This window comes from Myotis myotis, unplaced genomic scaffold, assembly GCF_014108235.1.
Source record: "Myotis myotis isolate mMyoMyo1 unplaced genomic scaffold, mMyoMyo1.p scaffold_m19_p_2, whole genome shotgun sequence".
NCBI lineage: Eukaryota > Metazoa > Chordata > Mammalia > Chiroptera > Vespertilionidae > Myotis > Myotis myotis.
The window spans coordinates 175,708,422-175,736,380 of NW_023416324.1; the positions used below are offsets into that span (position 1 = coordinate 175,708,422).

The 27,959-nt window shown below is 36.7% G+C and overlaps 1 protein-coding gene across 11 annotated transcripts in view; it reads right to left on the reverse strand.

Annotated features, from left to right (window-relative positions):
- The window catches only part of ATP11B (ATPase phospholipid transporting 11B (putative)), a 108,785-nt gene that overhangs the window by 31,969 nt on the left and 48,857 nt on the right, over nucleotides 1–27,959 (reverse strand). For 7 of the 11 annotated variants that reach the window (XM_036351207.1, XM_036351202.1, XM_036351199.1 and 4 more), the window contains 13 exons: nucleotides 24,391–24,541; nucleotides 23,043–23,240; nucleotides 20,516–20,758; nucleotides 19,834–20,009; nucleotides 19,340–19,408; nucleotides 17,242–17,315; nucleotides 17,065–17,168; nucleotides 14,281–14,462; nucleotides 11,903–12,106; nucleotides 9,775–9,928; nucleotides 8,331–8,433; nucleotides 5,138–5,283; nucleotides 1,188–1,247 (listed from right to left, as the gene is read on the reverse strand). In XM_036351207.1, the coding sequence (XP_036207100.1) occupies nucleotides 1,188–1,247; nucleotides 5,138–5,283; nucleotides 8,331–8,433; nucleotides 9,775–9,928; nucleotides 11,903–12,106; nucleotides 14,281–14,462; nucleotides 17,065–17,168; nucleotides 17,242–17,315; nucleotides 19,340–19,408; nucleotides 19,834–20,009; nucleotides 20,516–20,758; nucleotides 23,043–23,240; nucleotides 24,391–24,541 (1,864 nt within the window). The remainder of the gene's footprint in view (nucleotides 1–1,187; nucleotides 1,248–5,137; nucleotides 5,284–8,330; nucleotides 8,434–9,774; nucleotides 9,929–11,902; nucleotides 12,107–14,280; nucleotides 14,463–17,064; nucleotides 17,169–17,241; nucleotides 17,316–19,339; nucleotides 19,409–19,833; nucleotides 20,010–20,515; nucleotides 20,759–23,042; nucleotides 23,241–24,390; nucleotides 24,542–27,959) is intronic. The other 4 variants (XM_036351204.1, XM_036351210.1, XM_036351206.1 and 1 more) reach the window with 3 other exon arrangements.

Sequence of the window (27,959 nt, forward strand, 5' to 3'; positions counted from 1 at the left end):
GTCTTTGCATCTAAGTCCTACACTTCCTTTAAGGCATGATCCATGAAACTTTACACATTTATGACAGCTTTCTCTTCTAAACAGTCCTATGCGCTACTGGTAGCACTAATTTGCTTAGCACTTTGTCTATGCTTCACATATTGTTTTTATTGTTATTAATATTTTATCTTAAATTATACTGTAAACTCCCTGAAACTTAATCAAAATAGGTTAGTTCTCCTTGTCATATGCTCTTATAGCATTCTTTTTTTTTTTTTTTTTTTCTTATAGCATTCTTTACTTCATTCAAGTAAGCAAACATTATTGGCAATCAATGCCTAAGGAGATATTTAGAATTTGAAGTTACGGATTGTAAACAGAGGAGAAAACAGTAAGGATAGAAAAAAAATCATGAAAAACCTAAAATAATTAAGCTCTTGTTATTTCAATAAACTTAAATGTCTTGATCTATTAGAGATGTATAGTGCGGTATGTGAAGAGGGTGCTCAATTAGTCAGAAGCAGTAGGTCCAAGTATGGTATAGTTACTAACTTAGCTATGAGAGCTTGGGCAAGTTACTGAGTCTCTGTGTATTTTAATTTCCTTTTTCATAAAGTAAGACAGAGTAGATCAGGAATGGGAAATATGTGACATGTGTATAGCTACTGCTAATCAAGAAAAGGGGTTTCCTTCTGAGCCTATGGCTTGAGAACCCCTTTCAATATAGTGCTCCTGGTGGTCCTGCCAATTATTTAATAAGCTTCTGAGATTAAACCTGTCTGTCATCCCTGAACTCTACCACTAGGCAAGTAAGGTTCCTTCCAAATCTAAAAAAATTTATGAGTAAAAAAAAAAAAAAGAAGAAGAGGTAATACCCCCAACAATTTTCTGTCCCGGCTTGATATAGATTTTACAGAAATATTACATACACATAAGTTGAAAAATGCTACAAAATTATCTCAAACTGTTAAGTGTTAATACCCATTTTTAAAAAGTATCCAGAATTAAAATATACTTTGTTATTAACACATTTCAAACTAAAAATCAGAATAAATGTTATGAATGCTACACTGATTAAATACACTAATTAGAAAAGTTTTATCTAATTATCAGTAGGACTACGAAAAATTCCCTCCAAGGATTTATCAAATACTGAATACACATAATTTATTCTGAAAGTATAAAAACAAAAGCTTCTATTTACTTACTTGTTGAGAAAACAAACAGTAGAACTGATATAAAAATTGGGGTGTGATAAAGCACACATTCTGAAAAACAAGATTTAATGGAAATAATTAAAATATTTAGGTCAAAAAGAAAATTTTTTTAAAATGACTAATGAGTCTAGAAACACAGTCTCCATTGATATGGAGAACAGAAGATCTACCTATAAGAACTTGTCCATATAAAACGGAAAAACAGAATTCCCATTTATTAAAAAATGTCTGAAAGTATTTCACACAGCAATGCAAATGTCAGAATAAAATGCTCTGAACTTGTATCACTGCCAAGCAATACCATAATTCTGAATTTATACCTTCCAATTATTTTACTTCAACTCTGGGGTATAGTAGCTTTAAAATATTTAAAACAGAATAAATGGAACTGTCAAACATCTTCTGATTTCAATATACTTATGTCACAGCAAAACTATAAGTTAGAAAGAAAAACTGCCACAACTAGGATTTGTGCACCGGTGGCATCCCTTGGCCTGGCTTGTGGGTATCAGGCCAAAACTGGCTCTCCAACACCCCAAGTGGTCCCGCATTGTGAAAGGATGGTTCACGGGTGACACACCCTGGAATCGGGCTCCCTCTTCTCTGGTTCCGGGTGCATTACCCAAGAAACGCAGCTGCCAAGTCACCGCAGCTTCTGTGTTGAGCGTCTGCCCCCTAGTGGTCAGTGAGCATCATAGCTACCAGTCAGACAGTCGAACAGTCGCTTAGGCTTTTATATATACACACTAGAGGCCAGGTGCACAAAAATTTGTGCACTCGGGAGGGGGGCAGAGAGGGGTTCCTCAGCCCGGCCTGTGCCCTCTCACAGTCTGGGACCCCTCAGGGGATGACCACCTGCTGGCTTAGGCCCGCTCCCCGGGGGATTGAGCCTAAGATGGCAATCAGACATCCCTCTGGCAGCCCGGCAGCCCTCGGGGGATGTCCACTTGCCAGCAGGGAGCAGGCCTAAACTGCAGTCGGACATCCTTAGCGCTGCTGAGGAGGCAGGAGAGGGTCCCACCACCACCGCTGTACTGGCAGCCATCAGTCTGGCTTGTGGCTGAGCAGAGCAGAGCTCCTCCCATGTGAGAGCGCCCTGACCACCAGAGGGCAGCTCCTGCATTGAGCGTCTGCCCTCTGGTGGTCAGTGTGTGTCATAGTGAATAGTCATTCCCAGTCCTTCTGCTGTTAGGGTCAGTTTGCATATTACCCTTTTACTATATAGGATAGAGGCCTGGTGCACGGGTGGGGGCCGGCTGGTTTGCCCTGAAGGGTGTCCCGGATCAGGGTGGGGGTCCTGCTTGGGTGCCTGGCCAGCCTGGATGAGGGGATGATGGCTGTTTGCAGCTGGTCACACCCCCTTCAGGGTGGGGGTCCCCACTGGGGTGCCTGGCCAGCCTGGGTGAGGGGATGATGGCTGTTTGCAGCTGGTCACACACCCTTCAGGGTGGGGGTCCCCACTGGGGTGCCTGGCCAGCCTGGATGAGGGGCTGAGGGCTGTTTTCAGGCTGGCAGGTGACTGAAACTCCCAACCTCTCCTTTTTTTCTCTTTTTTATTCTAGGATTTATTTACCTTCTATGGCTGTCACTGGAGCTGAGAGCCGGCTTTAGCTCTGAGGCTTGGCTCCAGCTCTGAGACCTTGGTTTGTTTGGCTTCTATAATTGAAACACTGTTGCAACTCCAGCTCTGAGATCCCGGCTGGCTGAAAGCAGGTTTCTGGGGATGGTTTAGCTCAGCCGTGGGCAAACTACGGCCCGCGGGCCGAATCCGGCCCGTTTGAAATGAATAAAACTAAAAAAAAGAGACCGTACCCTTTTATGTAATGATGTTTACTTTGAATTTATATTAGTTCACACAAACACTCCATCCATGCTTTTGTTCCGGCCCTCCGGTCCAGTTTAAGAACCCATTGTGGCCCTCGAGTGAAAAAGTTTGCCCACCCCTGGTTTAGCTTCTATAATTGCAACATAGATGCTTAGAGTGCAAGCTCAGAGCCCAGCAGCGGCAGGCGGGAACCTTGGCTTCCTCCTTCACTGGAGCAAGCAAGCTTCCTGTTCGCTTCAGCTGCCTGGCTGCCATCTTTCTTGGCAGTTAATTTGCATATCACCCTGATTAGCCAATGGGAAGTGTGTCGGAGGTATGGTTAATTACCATGTTTCTCTATTATTAGATAGGACTAGAGGCCCAGTGCATGAATTTCATGCACAAGGGTGGGGAGTTCCCTCAGCCCGGCCTGCACCCTCTCCAATCCAGGACCCCTCGGGGGATGTCCAACTGCCTCTCAATTGGGGACTGCTGGCTCCTAACCACTCGCCTGCCTGCCTGATTGTCCCTAACCCCTCTACTTGCCTACCTGATCACCCTTAACACCTCTGCCTGCCTGATCAACCCTAACCACCTCTGCCTGCCTGATTGCCCCTAACTGCTCCCTTGCTGGCCTGATCGTCCCTAATCGCCTCTGTCTCGCCCCACAACCGGGACCTAGGATTCCCTCCTCTGGTCGGTTGCAGGCACCTGGGACCCTGGCTGGCCGCAGGCACCCAGGACCGAGGCCTCCTTCGCCCGGGCCGGCCACAGCCGCAGGGGACTGTGGGCAGGCAGTTTCATCCAGGCTGCAGCTATAGGCGCTGGCACCTGGGACCGCGGGGTGGACAGCTTGTCCCTCTCCCACACCGTTAATTTGCCTGGCTGGTCCCCATTTCTCTCTCGTGAGCTCATTTGTGCTTGGCTGGTCCCCATTCCTCTCCTGTGAGCTCATTTGCGCCTGGCTGGTCCCCATTCCTCTCTCACGAGCTCATTTGTGCCTGGCTGATCCCCATTCCTCAGACCCAGTGTTGAGTGTCAGAGCCATTACGGAGTTACAGCGTGAGGGCGTGATGACCATTTGCATATTAGCTCTTTATTATATAGGATTAGATATGCAATCTACCTGTGTTCTTTCATTGGCTTGCAGCTATTACTTAATTACAGGTATATAGGCAACATAGGATATTTTGGTGTATTAAATGTCTTGGTACTCAGGGGCTCTTAACATGAGTTCCACCAAATCCTACCTTCCTCAAAAGAGTCAAGAGACAGAACAGTACTTCAACAAAATTAGTTTCCTTGTAATCCTATGTATTTTATTTTGTGCATTTACAAGCCCTATACTGAGTAATTTATACATCTCACTTGATTACCTAATGGTCATTCATGACACAAAAAGATTTAGAACACCTGCTTGAAACCATCATATTGAAGTTAAATTAAAACTTACCACTGGTTCAAAACAAAATTACATCAAAGAAATCAAATTAATTGAGTTTAAATCTGTATAAAATGAAATGTAGCAATTTTAAGTGTAAATTTTTTAATGTGTTTTGACAATTTATACACCTGTGTAACCACCACCACAATCAAACTAGATTAACTTTTCTCTCATGCAAAATTTTCCATATCCCTTTCCAGTCAATTCTAAAACCTGCACCCTTAGCACCAGGCAACCCTTGATTTTCTTTCTCTCAGTACACATGAGATTCATGACTAATAATCAAAGAATATTCCATAAACTTATTTTATGGAAATGATTTTTAAGAAAAACTGTTATGGGAACAATTTTTAAGAATAATTTGTATGGTGATAGTATTCCTTAAATTGAAGCCTCAACTTACTGTCAATAACTGATTCTAAAATATATCCATGAGTCTGGCCAGTGTAGCTCAGCAGTTGAGCATCGACTCAGGAACCAAGAGGCCACTGGTTTGATTTTCGGTCAGGGCACATGCCTGGGTTGTAGGATCAATCCCTAGTAGGGGGCGCGCAGGAGGCAGCCAATAGATGATGTTTCTCTCTCATCATTGATGTTTCTATCTCTCTCCCTCTCTCCCTTCCTCTCTCTCTAAAAAATCAATAAAAACATATTTAAAATAAATAAATAAATAAATATGTCCATGAAACTCACCTTATAAAAAAAATACTGTACAAGGGTAGCTATTCTAATGTAATAAAAGTGACCATGAACAAAGAGCAACTTGGAGAGAAATTTAAATCTTGCTATTGCATAGTCACTGTTTCTTGCAGCTTGTCTTCCTTCTTTACCCATGATTCCTGCCAATAAAGGGGACAAAAAGGCAAATTCATTGACAACTGATAAGTACAATTTTCCCCTATATATCTGTGAATATGTTAATTATAGCAGTTGAAGTTGGATTTAGGATCACTATATCCTAATATATAGTAGAGAGCAGATTTTCAAAAATTTGTTCTAAATCAAATATATAAATTAAAATAAAACGACAATATATACTAGGCATGTAACATCAATTTTCAAAGGTTTAGAATGTAATATAAAATATAATTACTATAAAAATAATATTGAAAGTCCCGGATCTTATAAGAACATAAATTATGCTAAAAAGTTCAGAGTACTCGTTAATAGATTTCTAATGGTAAGGATGCTATAAAATAGCTTTAACTTCACTGAACATAAAAAATATCCAAGTTGAATAATTTGAACCTACCAAAAATGAGCAAGTTTGACTTCTTTAAATTTTTCATGCATAACTCAAACAAAATGATTTTTTAAAGTACACTATCATCTGAAATCAGTACATAATTTTATCTGATAAATGAGTACATTTTTAGGTTATGATAATCTTTTAGTTTTCAAAACAGTTATTGCCAAGTTTACTTTTTAAATCTAGAAACAGCTTCGAAAAATTATTTTTCAAAATTAAAAATTTTAATTTTTGTCATAAAAGGATCAAAATGTTTGAAAGTGTTATAGATAAAGACAACTATATTCACAGCATCTAGAAAAAAAACTATTTTTGGTATATATACTTTTAGGATTTTTCCTTCCACATATTCTATATGTCTGTACATTTATTATACATACAAATAAGTGTATAAAAATGGGATTGTTTTGTAATCTACTTTTGTCTCTTAATATACTATTATGGACATTGTTTATAAAATATGTCTTTGTCAACATATTCACATATTTTCTTCAAAGAAATTCTAGATGCATGACTGACAGGTCAACAGGAAACATTTATAATTTGACTCCCATAAACATCAAATAAGATAATTCACTAATCTATACCTTTACTAATTCCAGATTTTATCAATCTTTGTAATTTTTGTCACTCTGACAGGCAATATAAACTTGCATTCTTTGTTAGTGAGAGACTGAACCCTTTTTTCATACATTTAGTATTCATTTTATGTTATTTTTTTTTAAAATATATTTTATTGATTTTTTACAGAGAGGAAGGGAGAGAGATAGAGAGTCAGAAACATCGATGAGAGAGAAACATCGACCAGCTGCCTCCTGCACATCCCCCACTGGGGATATGCCCGCAACCCAGGTACATGCCCCCGACCGGAATCGAACCCGGGACCTTTCAGTCCGCAGGCCGACGCTCTATCCACTGAGCCAAACCGGTCTCGGCTAGTATTCATTTTAGATTTCTCCTTTTATGACAACTGATGGTTCACATCCTTCCACCTATTTCTACTATAGTATTTTTCTTATTAATTTGTTAAGAATTTACATATTAGGAATATTAAAACTTTGTCATCTATTTTGAAAATATTCTTTACTACTCTGTCTTTAAAATTTTGGGGGGACAGTATTTACTTTTGCCACACATACTGATCTTTTTCTTGCTTTGTTTGGTTTTGTACTTAATAGACCTTTTTACACCTCAAAATAAAGGATTATTCATTAAATTTTTCCTCTATTACTTTTTACAGTCTTTAACAAGTTTTATCAGTATTTTTTATCAAGTAAGTTGTTTCCCTACTTATGTTTAAATAGTTTTAAACATCTATCTGAATCTACTTAAACATCTGTTTAAATCTATCCTATTCACTAGTCTGTCTGCTAGCATACTAGACTCAAACTGTTATAAATACTGTAGCTTTTTATGCTTTAATATGTGATATAGGAAGATATCAAATTGTTAGGGAGAATTATGGGAACAATTAACAAACTGGAAAGAAAATTAAGTTTTCAAAATGAAAATTTAATTATCCTAAAGAAGTAGGAGCTTATTTGAGATAAAATAGAAACATTAGACCCAATAACTACTCACAGGGTATTACAGAAATGATTCCAAAACAGGACCAGTTACACTCTTTTCTGAAACTAAAAATTTATCCTTTAATGAAAAACCCATACTGTCCTCTTTACTTCTGTATTTGTATAATAAAATTAGTGAGAAAAACAGGTCAGAATATGGTTTAAATAGTAAATGACTGATATTTTAAATATAAATAAAATAATTTGTATTCTGAATCCAATAAAATGCTAGGCAAAAAAAGAAAAAAATTAGGATAAAGGTTATTAAGTCAGAAGGCTATTTGGAATTTTATATTTTACTAGAGGCCCGGTGCATGAAATTCATGCACTCGGAGTGTGTGTGTGTGTGGGGGGGAGTTCCCTTAGCCTGGCCTGTACCTTCTTGTAGTTGGACATTCTTAGTGCTGCCGTGGAGGTGGGCTCCCGCCACCAGCGCTTGTCAGCCGTGAGCCCAGCTTCTGGCTGAACGGCGCTCCCCATGTGGGAGCACACTGACCACCAGGGGGCAGCTCCTACATTGAGCTTCTGCCCCCTGGTGGTCAGTGCGAGTCATAGTGACTGGTCATTCTGCTGTTCAGTCTATTTGCATATTAGCCTTTTATTATATAGGATTAGTTTGGTATGATTTTCTATCTCTAAAGTTGTCTTTAAAATGAGCTGCAGAATCTTTAGATTGACAAAAAATAACATTCTAAAACAAGAATTTAAAACCAGGAAGGTAACTATGTAAATCATAAATTTAGAGTTTAAAAGGGATAAAATAATATATGAAACTACTTTAAAAAGTATAAAACTACATGTAACAATAAAGCTAATTTATTATGAAGGAGAATTGGAAAAGAAAAATTCATTAATGTGGTATTCATGTCTTTGAAAATTTGGAAATAAAATATTTGAAATATTGGGCTAATTATAATAGGTTTCTGGTAGGGAAACACTATATTACCATGTTGCATTCAGTTTTCATTCATGTATTTGATACTATACTTTATTTACAAAAGAAAAATTCAAAATCCCCAAATAATTATACCAATGTTAAAAGTTCAGGGAAAAAGGAAAAAACAATCACCTATGCCAACATGTGCTTCTTGTATCATGCTTACATCATTAGCACCATCACCAACAGCCAACGTTATAGGTTTCTCAGGTGAGATTTTTATCAGTCTTATTACCTGAAAGACATACAACTAATCAATCACGGTAAAATTTTAACTTCTTATATTTATAGAAAGTCATTTATCAGAAATGACTCTGTTGAAGGAAGTAGAAAAAAATTAATTTTATATTAGACAATAATATTCTCTATGGTTCATTTTTTGAGGGATGTCTCTTTCCACTACGATGTTAGAAATGTCTTTCAGAATGATATTGCAGAACAGTATTATCTTACATACACAGGCCATGGACATGGGTGATAAGGGTAGTGAAGACCTAGGGGGATGGGTAGGGGCTGGGAAGAAAAGGGTAAAGGGGGACAAAGGAAAGGGAGATATCTGGAATACTTTCAATAATAAAAAAATCTTTAAAAAAAACAAAAAGCGAAAAAAACCACACATTATTATCTTGGATTTTATTATGGGAAGCAAAAATCTTTAAATACAGTTTACCTTTGTAAAAAGCTTAATAACTGTGTAAAAAGTAATAACTATTTGAACTTTGTTAGGCAAAGATAATTATTTTCAAAAATTTAAAAAGCAATCAAAATTAAATTCAATGAAATTTTAAAAAATGTTTCTTTGAAATTCTTGAATGTACTTTTATAAAGAACCTAGATGTTAGCTCTGTTTGGTCTCCAGTTTTAGTCTCCACAGACTGAGGGGACATGTGTTATAATAATATAGGCATTATAAGAAAGTTCCATGAAGCCAAAAACTATTGAATGCCTAATTTATTAGATCTATATGTGAAACAACCAGTGTTTAGATGTACATTTCAAATGATACTATTTGTGAAGGATACAGTCTAAGACCTCAAATTACAAATTTGGAGTTATAAAAAATATTTGTATAGGCTTTCACATAGAATCATAGCTGAAATTTAAATATTTTTGTATATAACTTAATATCACAATTGGCTTTTCAACTTCTTACTAAAGTTCTATTACTTAATAGCCATTTTAAATAAAGAGAATTATCATTTCACAGTAACGCAAGAATAAGCAGAGATCAATAGAACCACTGAAGTCTTACAGGCTCCCTCAGTCGGTAAGTAACTAAACTGTGAAATTTTAGTTGTCACAGCTCAAATTTGTGTCTCAGGAAAAATCACAATTGCTACCCATCACAGACTTTCTAGGTTATTTATTATGAATAGCTGAAATTTCTACAATGACTCTGAAAATTCCAAAAGTCTAAAAATGTACATGGTTAAAATTCATAATATGAGAAATGACTGACCCATAGTTAAGATTCATATACTGCATACCACCAAATAGACCTAGTTAAGTCATTAACCTTAAAGAATACTTTTAGATCTACGTATCTTTAATTGAACTTTTTATAACACAAACATACCTTAGCTTTCTGCAGTGGTGCCATACGACAGCATAATACAGCTGAGCAATTTCTGCAAACATCCATAAATAGTTTTTCATGCTCCCTGAGTGCAAGAGATAGACTGGTCCCATCCACCACCAGCCCATGCTGAATCACATGATCCTCTGTAATTCTAAAAAAGAAAATAATTATGTCCTCTGAAGATACTTTGAAGTCATATTATTTACACTCGCTTAGTAAACAAAAGATTCTTACTGAAAGATGGACCATTCATCTATAGACTTTATTATTACAAAACTGACATGTCAGGGAACAAACTAAATTGTATTACCTTGAAGTTAAGATTAAGTAGAACTGAGAGTGACTGATATGATGAATAAAACAGATGATATTCAATTTTACAATACTGATATGTAGACACAGTAACTATATTTTCTAAATGTGAACTGTAACATATAATCTCAGTATATTCTCCCAAATTGTGAGTATACAGTCTTACAAAAATAAAAACATTGTTATATTTAGTAAATCCTAATTTTAAAAAATTAAATAAAAACATTCAGAAAAAATCATGAGCTAAATTATGTGTAAGTAGGAAGCAAAGGGATGAAGGAATCATAACTGTTCTTGATATTAACTCCTACAATGGACTGTGACATGAGATATTACTATGGTGAAACATGGATAACACTTCCCTTGTGGGCATATGCTATATGAGTACTACTCATGGTATGATTACTGGCAGCTGGGCAAACTATTTGTTGCCAGGAAGAGATAAGAAGCTTGCATCAGTGTCTAAATCAACTACATTACTGACCACACTATTAGGTTCCACTGTTTCTCCCCACTCCCATTTTGTAAAGATTTTCTTGGTAAAAGAAGCAATACACAGATTTACATTCTGGTGCAAGCATTGTATTTATTATTCAGAGACACTTTAATATATTGTTGAAGGCCAGCACTCAAAGTAGCATTGCGCTGCATCTAATTTGATAAAATAATCAACACTTCACTGTGATAAGTGTGATATTAGCTCTAGCCAGTTTGGCTCAGCGAATAGAGCGTCGGCCTGCAGACTGAAGAGTCCTGGGTTTGATTCCAGGCCAGGGCACATGCCCAGGTTGTGCTCGATCCCCAGAAGGGGGTGTGGAGGAGGCAGCCGATCAATGATTCTCTCATCATTGATGTTTCTCTCTCTCCCTTCCTCTCTGAAATCAATAAGAATATCTTTTTTAAAAAGTGTGATATTAAAAGTCCATTTTTCTTGTTTGGAGATAATGAGTAAATAATGATAGTTAAAATATAGTAAGCCCTGGCTGGGTGGCTCTGTTGGTTGGAGCATCGTCCTGTAAACCAAAAGGTTGCAGGTTTGATTCCTGGTCAGGACACAACATAGGTTGCAGGTTCAATTGTACGGGAAGCAACCAATCGATGTTTCTCTCACAACGATGCTTCTCTCTCTCTCTCTCTCTCTCTCAAAACCAATGGAAACATATCCTCAGGTGAGGTTTGTAAATAAAAAGTAAAATGTTAGCCGAAACCGGTTTGGCTCAGTGGATAGAGCGTCGGCCTGCGGACTGAAAGGTCCCAGGTTCGATTCCGGTCAAGGGCATGTACCTTGGTTGCGGGCACATCCCCAGTGGGGAGTGTGCAGGAGGCAGCTGGTCGATGTTTCTCTCTCATCGATGTTTCTAACTCTCTATCTCTCTCCTTTCCTCTCTGTAAAAACTCAATAAAATATATTAAAAAAAAAAAAAAAAAAAGTAAAATGTTAGATGGCAGTATGTGTGGCACTCAAGACACTATTGAGTTGCTGTAACTTGAAGTGTATCAAGCAGCAGTGAAAAATGATAAAAATGCTTCATAAGGTCTGTTGTAAATACTCAGCTGTGTTGCTATAGTGCAAAAGCTTTCACTGATGACATGTAAATGAATGAAGGTGGTTGTGTTCCAACAAAATTTTATTCACAGGCATCAAAATATTAATTTTATATAATTTTCACAACATGAAATATTATTCTTTGGATTCTTTTTCATCCATCAAGTAATATAAAAATTATTTTGGGCTCATGGGCATTAAAAAACTGGCAGTGGGCCATAGTTTACTTACCCCTCAACTATCTGATTCAGATAATTATATTCTTACCTTCTGGCAAGCTGCCTCAATTGTTCAGCACATTCGTTGTCTGATTTCTGGTTTATAAGTTCAAGGATATTCATGGTTCTATGAAAATGTCCACATGATAAACTCACACTAACAGCAGTTTCATGTTTATCTCCAGTAAGTACCCATACTTTGATACCAGCCATTCTCAATGCTTCGATAGTTTCTCGAACTTTATCTTGCAGTCTGAAAATAAACAAAATTAGCAGTAGAAAATACTTTTCTGATTGTATTTTAAATATAAATCACAGAGTATAAGTAAGGTAAATTCTGGACTTCTTGACCTAAGAATGTTATAGTAACATTCAGTTCAGTGATAAAACTGAATTTTTCCCCCCATTAGGAAAGAGACAAGAATGACTAAATCAGTGATCATCTATTTAACATAAAATCTACAAACATGTCAAACTCTTGGCCGATGGGCCACATGCCTCATTTATTACAAACTCATATTTTAAGAATATATTTTCAAAGTTGATTTTTATAGTACCAATTAAGTATATGTCCTACATAAACTATTTTATTAGAAAGTCTTAAGTTTTACTATAAGATTTTTCTCTTTTTTTGATAAGAAAATCTCTCATATCAGCAGTTCAAAAATTAGACTGTGGACAATAAAGGACTATATAGCCTCAGGTGAGTCTCAGAAATTTCATGAGGACAACTGAAAAGTAAATGAAAACCTAGGGTTGTTTTTTTTCTCTTGTTTGTTTGTTTTTCTAATGCAAACACACATAGATCTAAGCTAAGAGGTCGAGAAAAATATAAGGATTAATTTGTAGAATTCAACTTAATTCACAGATTTCAATTTAACTCAAGAAACTGTGAAACACATATTGAGAGTGGTGCTGGAAACAAAGACAAAGAATAAATGGACCTCAAGAAATTCACAGGCGAATAAAGAACAAAGCCATTAAACAAATAATCCTGTATAATAAAAGCATAGGTGGCATCACGCAACGTCATCACAAGATGTTCACCACAAGATGGCTGGCAGGGGAGGGCAGTTGGAGGGGACCAGGCCTGCAGGGGAGGGCAGTTGGGGGCAACCAGGCCTGCAGGGGAGGGCAGTTGGGGGCAATCAGGCCTGCAGGGGAGGGCAGTTGGGGGTAATCAGGCCAGCAGGGGAGCGGTTATGGGGCGATCAGGCTGGCAGGCAGAAGCAGTTAGGGGCAATGAGGCTGGTAAGCAGTTAGGAGCCAGCAGTCCTGGATTGTGAGAGGGATGTCCAACTGCCAGTTTTGGCTCGATCCCACAGGGCCTAAACCAGCATTGGACATCCCCTCCCACAAGGGGTCGCAAATTGGAGAGGGTGCAGGCCAGGCTGAGGGACACCGTCCCCCCCCCCCCCCCCCCGCCGCACGAATTTCATGCACAGGGCCTCTAGTTGTAATATACTGCCACAAGGACAATGCAGATCTTCAAAACATGGAGACTTAACAAAAAGAGCTTTTTAAATTCTTTTAGAAGTATGGAAAGGTTTAGTGGAATGAAGTAATACTTGAACTTTCCTATCTAATAAAGAGGGAATATGCAAATTGACCATCACACCATCATAAAGATGGCAACACCCAGTCCCCTCAGCCCTGCTGGAGTCCAACAGTCCTTTCAGCCCAGCCGGGGAGGGGGCACGGCAGGCACACGGTGTGGCCGGACCTGCCCTCAGCCCCCCAGCCGCCCAGGGCCAGTGCGAGGCGCTGCCCAGCCAACTAGGGCTGCCCGAGGCTCAAGTAACCAGGGCCGGCAGGGGTGTAATGGGGGCATCGCCTTCCCCTGATCTCCAGGTCGCCTCCCGTCCCTGACGGCTCCCAGACTGTGAGAGGGGGCAGGCTGGGCTGAGGGACCTCCCCTCCAGTGCATGAATTTTCATGCACCAGGCTTCTAGTACTTTATAAATAGGTATTCACAAATGGGTAAGAGAATAATCAGGTAGAAGGCATAGCCTTGCCAAGGAACAAAGCCACAAAACAGAACAGTGTTAACTACACTTGTTGTTCAGAGAACTACGGACAGTTTGGTACTATGGAAGTATCAAGTGGAAGGACACAGTAGTGGCAGGTGAGGCTGGAGAATTAAGTAGGTGCTTAACGTCTTTGTATGGCACATACTGCAGAATATCCTAAAAATTTAGGTCTATGGGCAAAATTATACATAGCTGTATTTTTTTCAACTATTTCAGATACCTTGCTAGAAGAAAATTATACACACTGATGGGAAAAAGGCTTTAATTGCTGATTTTGATTTTAAATATATTAATTACAGGATGTTAATAAATGAAATTTATGTCATAAATTAGGAACACTTGGCTAAAAAAATTCTTGAATGAGAAAAATGATATTGCCTATTTATCTGATACTTACCTGTCTTCTACTGCTGTAGCTCCAAGTAATATCAGGTCTTTCTCTATGAATTGGAAGGCATTTGCCAATTTCTCTTCCCGTTGCTGCAAGGCAGTCCTGGCTTCAAATAGGCGTCTATTTATTACCTCATACTCTTTAGATGTCAACTGTCTATAGGCCATGCACAGAGTTCTTAGCCCTTTCTAACACAGAAAAATTAAAGACAGAAATTAAACAAAAATAACTAATGGGGAATTAAGAAGTCACTGAAATAAAACTGAGGACCCCAATACAAAAAATCAATTACAAATAATTTAAAAAGTACTATCATCTAGTGACAGAAAATAAATGAAATGACAAAAAAGTCCTAGTGACCTGAGTTATGGAACACTTATTATCATAACTCTTTCAATTTCTAAGGAGTTCTTAATAAGTTGCTCAAAACAATTAAGAAATTGTATATTAGAGAATAGATACAATCATAAGATTATCTTATCTGTGGTTTTAAAACTGTTTTACCTGGAAAGCCAGAAAGTTCCATAATGGTACCTTCATGATTATCAAGAGAGAGGCAGCCCCAGGTTCTACTTTTCTGTTTTAACCATTACAAATCCACTTTTCCCTACTTCATAAGAAATTTTTTAAGCAAAGGGACTATCATTTCCTGAGGGTTTATGGCAGGGGTGGGGACGTCCAGGCCATAAAAGGTCTGGCCCTGCCAAAGCATTAGGAGTGAGTTAATTAAATGTATGACCAAATATAGCAGGCTAATTTTTAAGTTGATAATTTTGTATGGCCCACGAATTATGTTATAAATATGTAAGTGGCCCTTGCCAAAAAAAAGTTCCCCACTCCTGGTTTTATGGTATGACAAACTTGCAATTCAAATAAAGAAGTCTGTAAGGTGGCCATTATCAAACAACCAATACTTTCTAGAGCTACTAAATGATTTAAAATTGTATCAGTACATCTTCACTGGTGAACTGGAATTACATAGAATTTTAAAATGTATATGCTTGATTTTCTGATACTACTGGGTTCAAATTTTTCTTATGGTATTAGTATTTGAAAGTTGGTATATAAATTTACAAGCTTATAAGAGTTCCTTTTCTTGCTATATAATTTCCTCAGAAAAACCCAAAGTAAATGTTCTAATTACAGAACTTGGAAAGGCAGATTTTAAAATACTATATGATACTATTTAGCATATTTCTAAATATTGGCATTTGTTGATTTGCAAATGACCCACACGTATAAATAAATGCTTCTGTTAAAATAACATTTAAAGGACTATGAGATTTATTAACAAATGAACTTAATTAGTTTACTCTATAACAAACAGTTATTGAGTTTCAACTATGTGCCAGCACTGTTCTGAATACTGATATGATAGTAAGGTAAAACAATATCTTTGTTCTCATGGATGTTACAGTGTGGTAAATGAACCATCATAAACAATTAGGGAACAGTAATGGGAAAAAAGAAACCATAAGTAAAGGAGGCAGTTGAGCAGAGATGAGTACATTTACAGAAAAGCCGGAATGAAAGATCATGAGGTCCTAATACTGAGAGAGCTGCTTAAAAAATTTTCTATCCACATAATTTGTGGCACTTTGTTTCTGTAAGATTCTCCTACATTATTTCATTGAAAGACATAATTCATATACCATAAAATTCACTCCTTTAAAGAGGCTAATTCATTAATTTTTAGTTAACTCAAAGAACTGTGTAATTATTTTAGCATTTAATTCCAGAATCTTTTCATCACACCCAAGGGAATTCCACATCCATTAGCAGACACTACACTTCCTCCTCTTCCACTGTGGCAATCACTATAAATTTGCTTATTTTGGATCTTTCATATAAATGGACTCTGTGGCCTTTTGTGACTAGCTTCTTTCCCTCAGCATAACCTTTTCAAGGTTGATGCATGTTGTGGCATATATTAGTACTTCATTTCTTTCAGTGGCCAAATAGTCCATTATATGGATATGACATATTATTTAATCCATTCATCAGTTGATGGACATTTGGGTGTTTACATTTTTTGGCTATTAGAAGTACTGCTGCTGAGAACAGTTGTGTACAAGTTTCTGGTAGACATGTTGTCAATTTTCTAGGGCAGTGGTCGGCAAACTGCGGCTCGCGAGCCACATGCGGCTCTTTGGCCCCTTGAGTGTGGCTCTTCCATAAAGTAACGACTTCTGCACATGGGCCATGAAGTTTCAATAGCACTGTATGTGCGTGCCCGCACGTATTTTGTGGAAGAGCCACACTCAAGGGGCAAAGAGCCGCATGTGGCTCGCGAGCTGCAGTTTGCCGACCACTGCTCTAGGGTGTATGCCTAGGAGTGAAATTGCTGTATCATTTAGTATACTCCATGTTCTATGAAAAACTGCCAAACTATTTTCTAAAGTGGCTATATCATTTATATTCCCACTAGTGTATGAGGGTCCCAATTTCTCCACATCCTTGGGATTTCCCCTGTATTTTTTTAGTAACCCTCCCCACTTTTTAATATAGTAATCTGAGTGGTCCTTGCTGCTAGAAGTACCCTGATTATAATAGGTTCAAAGACAAGACACATTTTAACAGGTTAAAAGTCAACTTCTAACTAAAGAACATGGATCCAACACATAATTCTATAATTTTTGATAAATTAATGCAAAAATAAAACCCCAAATCTTTCATATATATATATATATATATGTGTGTGTGTGTGTGTATGTGTGTGTATATATATATGATACATAGGTATATATACATATCTTTCAGATTTTTTAAATCATAGAAATTTGCACTCACCAAAGCAAATTCATCTACATGAATTCTTGTTTTTTCTATTTCACCGCCTATACATGTAGGGAGAATTGATGACTCAGCTCCTTTAGCAAATAAAAACTTCTCACCTAAAAAGAAAAATGAGTTATCAAGCTCTTAATATTAGATAAATAAAAATTCATAAAAGTTCAGGTTGGTTACCTGAAGGTGCCTGAACAATGACACTCATTCTCCTACGATCTGAATCAAATTCCAGAATATGAAGCAGTTTGTACCTAATAGGGGAAAAAAAAGACCAAACTTTACTTTTTGAATAATATCAAGTAAATATTTAGAAAGAGTACCTATTAAAGATAAAAACAATTAATTTAGAACAAGAAATTAACCTCAACTACATTTTCAAGATGACTGGTTATGAGTTATTACTAGCAAAAGAAGATACAAATAGGAGGAATTAACATTTATTGAGCACTTACCAAATGCCATGCACTTTACATATCGTATGTGCTTTAAGACCTATGAGAACCAAGGGAGGTAGGTCTTATCTCTTTTTACAAATGAGGACTATTAAACACAGAAAGATTAAGTGATTTGCCTAACGTCAAATAAGTTTGTGAATGGAATCCAGATCTGCCCATAGCTCCATGTCCTTCTCACTAAAAAATGTAATTGAGTCTCTTCTTTTCTGCCCAAACACACCTAAGAAATACACTCACTCACATGAATAACAGAGGCTCATTATAGCAGTGATTCTGAACCTGGGACAGAATACATGTATATAGGTGGGGGAACAAATGCCTCTCTAAGGAGCAGTAAAAAAATTTGCATGGATGGGTCAGGTGTAGGCTAAAAAGTCTTCTGGATGAATACATACAACTAGAGGCCCAGTGCATGAAATTCATGGGCGGGGGGGGTGCGGGGAGAGTCCCTCAACCCAGCCTGTGCCCTCTCGCAAGCCAGGACCCTTCAAGTAGGGTCCCTAGGCCTGGCCGGCGATCAGGGCCTATCAGAGCTTTCCTTCCCCTGGCTACCAGCAGCTAGCCCTGCCCCTGCCACTGCTTGCCATCTGAGCAGCACTGCTCCTATCCCCCCCCACCCCCCACTGGTCACCTCCCTCTGTGGGCAATAGGCATGGGGTGCGATGACTTAGCTGGCTGGGCCTCATTCTGTGGGAGATAGCTGGCCGTCCCCACACACCCACCACAACATCACTGGCCGGTGGCCTGGGCCGCCCTCTCTGGGGAGATCGATTGCCCTGTAGAGTAAGGTCCTGCCCACCTGCCACATTGCTGCCAGCCAGGTGGCCTGGGCCTCCGTCTGTGGGGGGATCAATTGTGGGGCTCTGCCATCAATGTCTCCTCAGAGGGAGGCCCCGCCCACCTGGCCGGGGCTCCGTGACCCATTGCCACGCAGAGGGACGCCCTGACCACCTGCCCCAGCGCCGCCGGGTATCCTGGGCCTCCCTCTTTGGGGCGATCGTGGGGTGATGACGGCCCCTGACCAACTGCATCGCACCTGCCTTGGCTGGCCTGGCGCCAGTGCGTGTCATAGCGTGGTTGTACGGAAGGCTGCCCGGATGGTCGATTTGCATATTACGCTTTTATTATTATAGATGATGTACATATGCAATGCCTTGCCCATATGAAAGATAAACACTGATTGTAATGATGGTTTCTAAGTTGATAGAATGAGCTAGACAGGCTCCCACATGAAAGCAGCCAAAGAAAAAGCTCTACTTAGTTTGGAAAAGCACAGTCTAAAAATGCACAGCCAGAGTTGAGATGACTGGAACTGATAAAATCATGAAAGATTTGACTATAGTAAGAATGGGCCTAATTTATCATACAGAGGAAATAAGATAGCTGTTCTTTAATGTTTAAAAGATAAAATCATAGAAAATATAAGAAAGTTTTTCTTTATTAGTAAGAAACTTACAAAAATCATTACCCTAGGAGTGTGTAAAAATAAATATAAATAAATTCAAGAACCATTAAGCTAAAATAGAGAAGATTCAAAGCAGAATATTGTTATTACTGTGATGAAATACAATGTAATAATATCATTTTAGAGCAGGGTCAGTAAACTTTTTCTGTAAAGGGCCAGATAGTAAATATTTTAGGCGTTGTATACATATATGGTCTATGTTAGATATTCTTTCTTATTTTTTTTTAAACAATCTCTTAAAAATGTAATGTAGTTTATGGGCTGTACAAAAACAGGCTGTAGGCCACAAATTACCTAAATCTGTTCTATACTAAATGCTTGATATATAGAAAATTACAATAAAGAAAATAATTACTGTTCCAGTTTTCCAAGTATTTTAACTTCCATAGTTTCTTCATAACTGCCAATAAATACAACGCCAATCCTAGGATTAAAATGAGAAAAAAATATAAAATTTAGGGAATGATATTTCATGTTTCACAATATATTATAACTTAGCTTGAATAAAAATATTTAAAATACAAGTTTAAGATGGATTTTAAAATATTTCCTCTTAATATAGCACTATTTTTAAGAACTTGAAGGATCAGAGTAGGTCCAAAACAATACACATGTATTCTCACAGATTATATTATTCATATTAACCAGATTTTTAGAGATCACATCAAAATATGACTCTACTGCAAACTTAGCAATTAATGATACATTTCAAATTCTCATTAAAAAAACTAAAATAAATTTCTACCTCTATGTGTTTATGAATTTTGTCTGACAATTCAAATACTAGTGTTTTCACATTTTTTATTTAAAAAGTTTTTTTCTGATGATTTGGAAATCAGATTAACCTACCTTGCAGCAGCTTCCACTAAAGCCTTTTCATCTGGTGAAGATGCATAGTACTCCAACTGGGAGGGTGCAAGGCTGGCTTGCCAGGGACCATCACCAATGCCATCAGTCTGAACATTACTAATCTGTACAGTGTGACAGAGACTGACTGCTTTAAAGAAGAGATCGTGTTCTTTAATCTGTAAATACATAATTTAATATTCACACTTCAATACCAATCCCAAATGACATTTAGAAAACCAGAAACAGAATTCTAAAAAATGCAAATAAATACAGTTCATATTTTGGTAACCTAAGATCTAGAATAAGAATGCTACAATTTTGAATTGCCTAAATAACAGCTCGTTGCTTCTAACTTTAAAGAGTAAAATGTCACATTTGCTTATGACCCGTCAACTTTTTAAGAGGCATAACCAAATTGCAAGTAAAGGTGAAACTTCTCTTGTGGAAGAAGTGAGGTCTCAGAAAGTATTAAATAAATTTAAGCTCTGTCTCAGCAAAGTCTTTACTTAAAGGCAGTAGGCTTTCCTTAGCTTAGTTCCATTTACAAACACATATTAAGTGACTGTAAATTCTCAGTATTAAACCAAAGGATATATATTTCAAATACATATTTCTTGCCCCACTAATACAAAGAGAACTATTTCAAATGAAACTCCTATTTATTAATTTAAAAATTGCTTACTAGTTGAGTTTCATTTTCAGGGCTTGTTCCAAAAGAAGAACTGGATGTAAGATGGGGTAAGTTGTTAAGATGGGAAAAACTACTAAGATAACTTAAGTTTCCATCTGAAGAGTCTGGTGTTGGTCCTTCGGATACAAGTCTACCATTGATTTCTTGGTATTTTATGCCATTAATTGAACATTCCCGAAACTGCATCTCGTTTTCTGTCAGTGTGCCAGTTTTATCTGTAAACACATACTCCACCTAGAGATAGAAAAAATAACAAAAAAAAGAAACACACAACCTTTGTGTTCACAGTCCTACGTTAAACAAGAAAAGTTGGCCTCTGTCTCAAGTCAAGTCTGCCTATTAAAACTGATATATTGAAGCTGATTCTGATAATCCATTAAATAATTAAAGATGCCATGGAAACAAAACAGGGTAACAGAAAACATTTTAAAATATATACACTTTGAAGTTTGTGGCATCTGTATGTGCATGTTCACCTGTGGAGTTGAATGTAGTATTAGTACTTCTTTTTATCTCCTGGATGTTTTTTAGTAGGACTCACAGATGATCTCTGAGCATTGACTGGGTAGCTCATTTGGTTAAAGTATTGTTGTGATACGTTAAAGTTGTGGGTTCAATTTCCGGTCAGAGGATATACAAGAATCAACCAGTGAATACATAAATGAATGGAACAACAAATCAATGTTTCTCTCTTTCTCATCAATAAAAAATAAATAGACTGATCTATGAGCAGGGATGGAAGGCATGCTTACTAGTAATGAACCTAGAGTGTGAAAGGGAATCTGGTTCAGGAGAACTGGTATAGAGCTGGAAACAGAAACACAAAATGATAGCAACACAAAAAATGAGAGGTAGAAAGTTGTCTAAAATAGACAGACAGAGGAAATTGAAAATGAGGGCACGAAACAAATCAGTAAAAAGGAGAAATGTTTAAAAACATCTTTTAAAAAGTAAATAAGACAAATAATTTTATTACTCTGAGACTAATTCTAGAAAACTAACCCTAAAAGAAGGTAGGTCCATAAAGCGAAGATTGAAATACTCAATTCTTGATACAACTAGAATTATGATGAGAATCTGCTTATTGCAATGATGACTTGAGAAAGAAGGCATTTGAAACAGGAGGTAGCTATCACAAAGGGAAAAAAACTATAGACCCCTTATAAAAATAGACACAAATCAAATCCAGAAACATATAAAAAGGATTAGATACCATGACCATGTGAAATTTATCTTTGGAATGAAAGATTGGTTCAACATATAAAACTCAATCAGTGAAACCCACCATAAAAATAAATCGCACTTGATCTTTATTCTAATAATAAAATAGTTATCTCGATAGATGTAGAAAAAGCATTTGACAAGATCCAATACTCTTTCATGATTAAAAAAACACTCAAGAAATTAGGAATAAAAGCATACTCCTCAACCTGATAAAATGTATCTACCAATACCCATGTAACATCTTACTTAATGGAGAAAGACTAAATGCTTTCCCTCCAACTTCAGGAATAAAACAAAGATGTCTGCTCTTGCCACTTTTATTCAACACTGTACTGAAGGTCTAATCGGGACAATTGGGCAACAAAAAAGAAAAGGTATTTATTTAGAAAAGAAGAGGTAAAACTATCTCCATTTGCAGATAACACGACCTTGTATATAGGTCATGGAATCCACTGAAAAAAACTACTACAACTAACAAGTGAGTTCAGCAAAACTGCAGAATAAAAAGATCAATATATAACAAGGGAGGTAGAATTAAAGTTGGAGCAAAATTGTTTTGACTAAGACATAAAGATACATGAGAAACTATACCTCAAAGTTCATTATTTTGGAAATAGTAAAGGTAAACAGAATAATTAAGTAACATACCCCATCATATACTAGTAACTAGCAAATGGTGAAACTAGAAATAAAAGATAATATACTTTACCACTGCTATGTGATATTAAAGGTTGCCCAGTATCTATAGCAAATGTCGAATTGTAATTTAAAGAAGGATATCTTAGGAGGTGTCACTTATTTAAAAAAAAAAAAAAATATATATATATATATATATATATATATATATATATATATATATATATATATTGATTTCAGAGAGGGAGAGGGAACATCAATGATGACAGAGAATCATTAATAGGCTGCCTCCTGCAACCTGAGCATACTAGTATGCCCTGACCGGGAATTGAACTGTGACCTCCTGGTTCACAGGCCGATGCTCAACCACTGAGCCACACTGCCTGGGTGAGATGTCATTTATTTATTCAAGTTAATAAAAAACTTTTAGACTAGGAAGAATGAGAATGAAGTATTAAACAAATATGATGATATAAAATACATCACCAGTCAAACAAATAACAGCTTTAAAACTGAAACATAGAAAACAAAATTAGATGTGGAGCAAAGTAGGGCTATTTTTGGTAAAAGCCTTCTAATGTTTTCTGTTTTATTAGTCTTTGCACATGTGTTTTGATTAAAATAACAAGTCAGGAAAACAAATTAAAAGGGTCATTACCTGTCCAAGCTCTTCATTCAGATCAGAAGTATTGACTTGAGCTTTCTGACCTGATTCTTCATGATAGAGATCAAGATCCCAACCAATAAAAAATGATCCAAGAAATTTCTGCATTTCGACTGTCACATATAATGAAATTGGAATGATGAAATTGTAGAGTACCAAAAAAGCAAGGAAGTCTGAAATAAATCTCAGAATCTAGAGGGAAAAATGATTATTTGATATGTGAAAATATAAAACTATGTTCAGTATTACTGCAGAAAGTTATCAGAAAGTTTCAAGTCCAAACAGACCATTAACTATATTTTGAAGCAGAATAGTCTCATGGACTAAAATTCATTTATTGAGTTGTCTTTTTAACACATTTCCTTGGTAGTTTTATTGCTCATTAGATTCTCAAACAAAGTAAAAGAAAAAATTGGTTACATTCAAATTATTTGTTACTTTTCAGAAGCCACCAAAAACCTGGTGTGTCTAAAACTGCTTTTGGCAAAATTTTAATTATAACCTCTGGAATATGCTTACCATTCTACTTTTACTCTTCAAAATTACAGTTAACTAAAAATTGAGTGTAGTTTTTAAAAATTATGAAATTGCTAGCCTGGAACTGCTAGAATTTAAAACTCTTAAATTACAGGTTACACAGAAATAGCCTACTTCAATGGCATAGTAGTACCACATTTAACATGCATTCTGTGAAAGGTCCTAAAAATATGTTCCTGAGATTATCTGCTTTGTGAGATCCAAATTTGTATCCCAGTATTTGTATTTTAATCTAAAGTGAAATTTGGAGAACAATTATTTACCCATATTGTAGGTTAAATTCTCTTGGTAGTCCATATTTAATCAGTTTAAAACTTTATATGACATAAACTGTGTTCTTAACTTCATTCTATCAATAGACTGACAATAAGATTCCTTGAATTATTCTGGCAGAATTGAAAATAAACCAACTTACTCTTTATTTCACTTGTAACATACAGAAATAAAAAACTGAATTTGTAGTATTCAAGTGGATGCCAATACAGCTGACTTAAATTTTTGTGACCTCTTGTAACTATTCAAATCACGACATAGAAAATGTAACTGTTCATGTCCTAAAGTGTAAAAAGTATACCAATACATACAGGCTGGCTACCCTTCATTTGCAATGCCGTTTGTTTTTATTTTTTCATCTACTGTGATTCTTTTATTTCAATTACAGTTTAATTTCAATATTTTGTATTGGTTTCAAGTGTGCAATATCCTTTTGTCATCCTTCAATAGTAATGGTTTTCGGAAGGTCAGAATGGTCACTCCTATCAGAAGTTTCCTTTACAGCAGCAGAGTCAAGAACAGAATAAAATACCTTACTACTATTTCTCTGATGTTCTGTTTTTTGGTTATACCAAGGTTCATCCCATTTTTCTTCAGTTTGCCATGTGTATTTCAAGATAGTACTGATGATGGCTTCAGAAATAAGGATTATTAGATAAATTATCAAAAATGTATTCATTGACCTGAAATGAGAAAAAGAGAATATAAAACATATCAATTATGTGCTACTATTCACTTTAGATTAAAATATAAATATTGGAATACAAATCTGGATCTCAAGAGACCACAAAGCAGATAATCACAGGAACGTATTTTCAGTACCTTTCACAGAATACATGTTAAATGTGTTACTGCTATGCCACTGAAGTAGGGTATTCCTGTATAATACTGATACTAAATAAGATATTAAAATATATGATATTACGGTAGCTATTTAAAGCAGTGGTCACCAACCAGTGGTCCGTGGACCACTGGTGGTCCGTGAGATCCGAAAGGCTGGTGACCTCACTGATTTAAAGGACACAGTCTTTGTTTTTAAGAAATGACCATTCAACAGAATCTATACCAGCAATAAAATAACCAACACATCTATATCTATAATAATAAAAGGGTAATATTATAAAAGGGTAATATGCTAGTTAGACCAGACCTCTTCCGGACGTCATTCTGGACGTCCTTCCTGACAAAGCCGGGACCGGAGGGAAGCCAGCCTGGGTCCCAGGTGCCTGTAAGCAGCCCAAAGGAAGCAGCACAGGTCCCGGGTGCCAGAGGGAAGCCGGTGCCGGCAGCCAGGGGGAAGGAAGGCCTACTCTTGCATGAATTTTCGTGCATTGGGCCTCTAGTAAGATTATAAGCCTATTTATAGTTATGTTACTGTTCAAAACACTAATACTACATGATAGCTTTGGCCAGCTGTTTTGGTCTAAGTAATTATTTTAGGATTATTTTATATTTTCAGTACTTAGGTAATTTTAAGTGTAAACATAACTAACACATCCACTAATTTGTCTAATCTTTATAAAAACTCTATGAGGACCAAAGCCCAAAAATCATTCTGTAAATTTCCCAAATTCACACAAGTCAGGAATTGACTTTAGATCCCTCTTCTTTTCACTGGGCTAGCTTAATATTACAATATTTCACTAGACAAGACTAATATTAGGTCTTTGTTTATTTTATCAGCATTTTCTGATTTTCAGCATTCAGATCCTGTATGTATTTTGTTAGATGTACATCTAGATATTTCATTTTTGGGAATGATTGCAAATAGTATAGTTTTTAATTTCAGTTTCTATTATTGATGTTTCTTTTCTAATGTTACTATTTAGTGCTGTGACAATTAATTTTATGTGCCAACTTGACTGGGCTAACTAAGAGAGGCCCATATTGCTGGTAAAACACCATTTATGAGTGTGTCTGTGATGGTGTTTCTGGAAGAGATTAGTATTTGATTCAGTAGACTTAAAGAGATATGCTCTCACCAAGGTAGGCAGGCATCATCTAATCCATTGAGGGCCCAAATGGATCAAAAAGGTGAAGGTAGGGTGAATTCTCTCTCTTTTAGCTGGGCTAGCAGGGCTCATGGTTCTCAGGGATATGGATTCCAGGTAATACCCACTGCCCCGTGGTTCTCTGGCCTTTGACTCAGACTGAATGACACCATCGACTTTCCTAGTTCTCCAGCTTCAGAAGGCAGGTTGTTGGGCCTCATGGCCTACGCAAATACTTTATGAAGTATTTATTTTCAATTCTGTCAGAATTCAAGGAATCTTATTGTCAGTCTGTTGATGGTATGAAGTTAATAACACAATTTAAGTCATATCAAGTCTTAAACAGATAAACCAGGTGAGCCAATTCCTATAATAAATTTCCTATTTATAACCTACTACTTCTGTTTCGTTTTAGTTGCATCCTACAAAATTTAACACACTGTATTTTCCCTACTTCTAGATATTTTTAAAAATGTGCTTTGAGATTTCCTCTTTGATCCATAGATTATTTAGAAGAGATCCAGTTGCTTCAGGTCCTTGCTAAAACTTGGAACTTTTAGTCCTTTTAATTTTCAGCATTTCCAGTGTGTTCTGGTATCACTTTGTAGTTTTAGTTTGTATCTCTCTCATAATTAAATATTGATGAACAATTTTTATGTGCTTATTGGCCATTTGTGTATTTTCTTTGTGAAGTATCTGTTCCAGTCTTTTACGCATTTTTTTCATTGGGCTGTTTTTCTTTTTTTTTTAAATGGATTTATAGGAGCTTTCTATGTATTATTATTTATTCTAGATACAAGTCCTTTATCACATATTCTAGAAGCCCAGCACTTGAAATCATGCAGCCCCGCCCACCCGTGCCGGTCTTTGGTCATTACGGTGTTAGGGCCGCAGGCCTTTTATAATATAGATGTTTTGAGAATACTGTCTTCCAAAACAATATGCTTGCTCCTTTTCTTAAATGAACAGTCTGATGAGCAAAACTTTTAAAATTCATGGAAGTTTATAAATTTTTTCTTTTTAGAATGGCTATTGTCATCAAGGTAAGTAAAAACAAGTGTTGAATGGAGAGATTGTGGAGAAAAAAAACCATCGTTCACTACTGGTGGGAATGCAAACTGTACAGCAGCTAGAGAAAACATTGTGGCAGTTCCTCAAAAAATTAAGAATAGAGTTACCATATGACTCAGCAATCCTTCTTCTGGGTATCTACCCAAAAAATTTGAAAACATGTATTCACAAAATATATGCATCCCGTCTTTTCATTGCAGTATTATTCACAGTGGCCAAGACACAACCAAAATGTCCTTCAGAAATAGATGATTGGACAAAGAAGATGGTGTACATATATACAATGTAATATTACTCAGCCATAAGAAAACATGAGATACTGCCATTTGCAACAACATGAATGAACCTTGAGATTATCATGCTAAGTGAAATAAGTCAGTCAGAAAAAGCTAAGAACCATATGATCTCACTCATATGGGATATAAAACTGAAACTCATCGACACAAACAACAGTACGGTGGTTACCAGAGCGCTTTTTCTATTGAGTACAAGATACATTTTCTTAACATCTGCTTATTTTTGATTGCATAGTGTATCCTTTTAGGTTCGTCAAAGAGTGTGGTTTTTAATTTTAGCAGGAAGTTAACTTGGCTAGGTTCAAATACCAAACACTATCTCCACTGCAACAGGTAACAGCAAAATTCTCTGCTCAGATCTTTCAGCTTGCTGGTACATACCGTTACTGTTTCATTGTCAAGCCCACTGGGGTCTCCCCTGCACATGTATAGTTCTAATAGTCAGCCAAGAATATGGAAATAATTTATGTGCAGGTTTAGAGCTCTTGAGGATTTAAAAAATAATAAATAAGTAAGTTTAAAAATATGTTTATTAGAAACATATTTAGTATTAACTTACTAAGAAACTGCCACACTGCTTTCCACAGCAGTTGCAACATTTACACTCCTACCAGCAATGTATGAGGGTTCCAATTTCTCCACATCCTTACCAACATTTGTTACTTTCCATTTTAAAAAAAAGTATATGGACTTCTTTATCAGAAAGCCTAATATCAATGATTTCATAATTTGCCCCTGCTGTG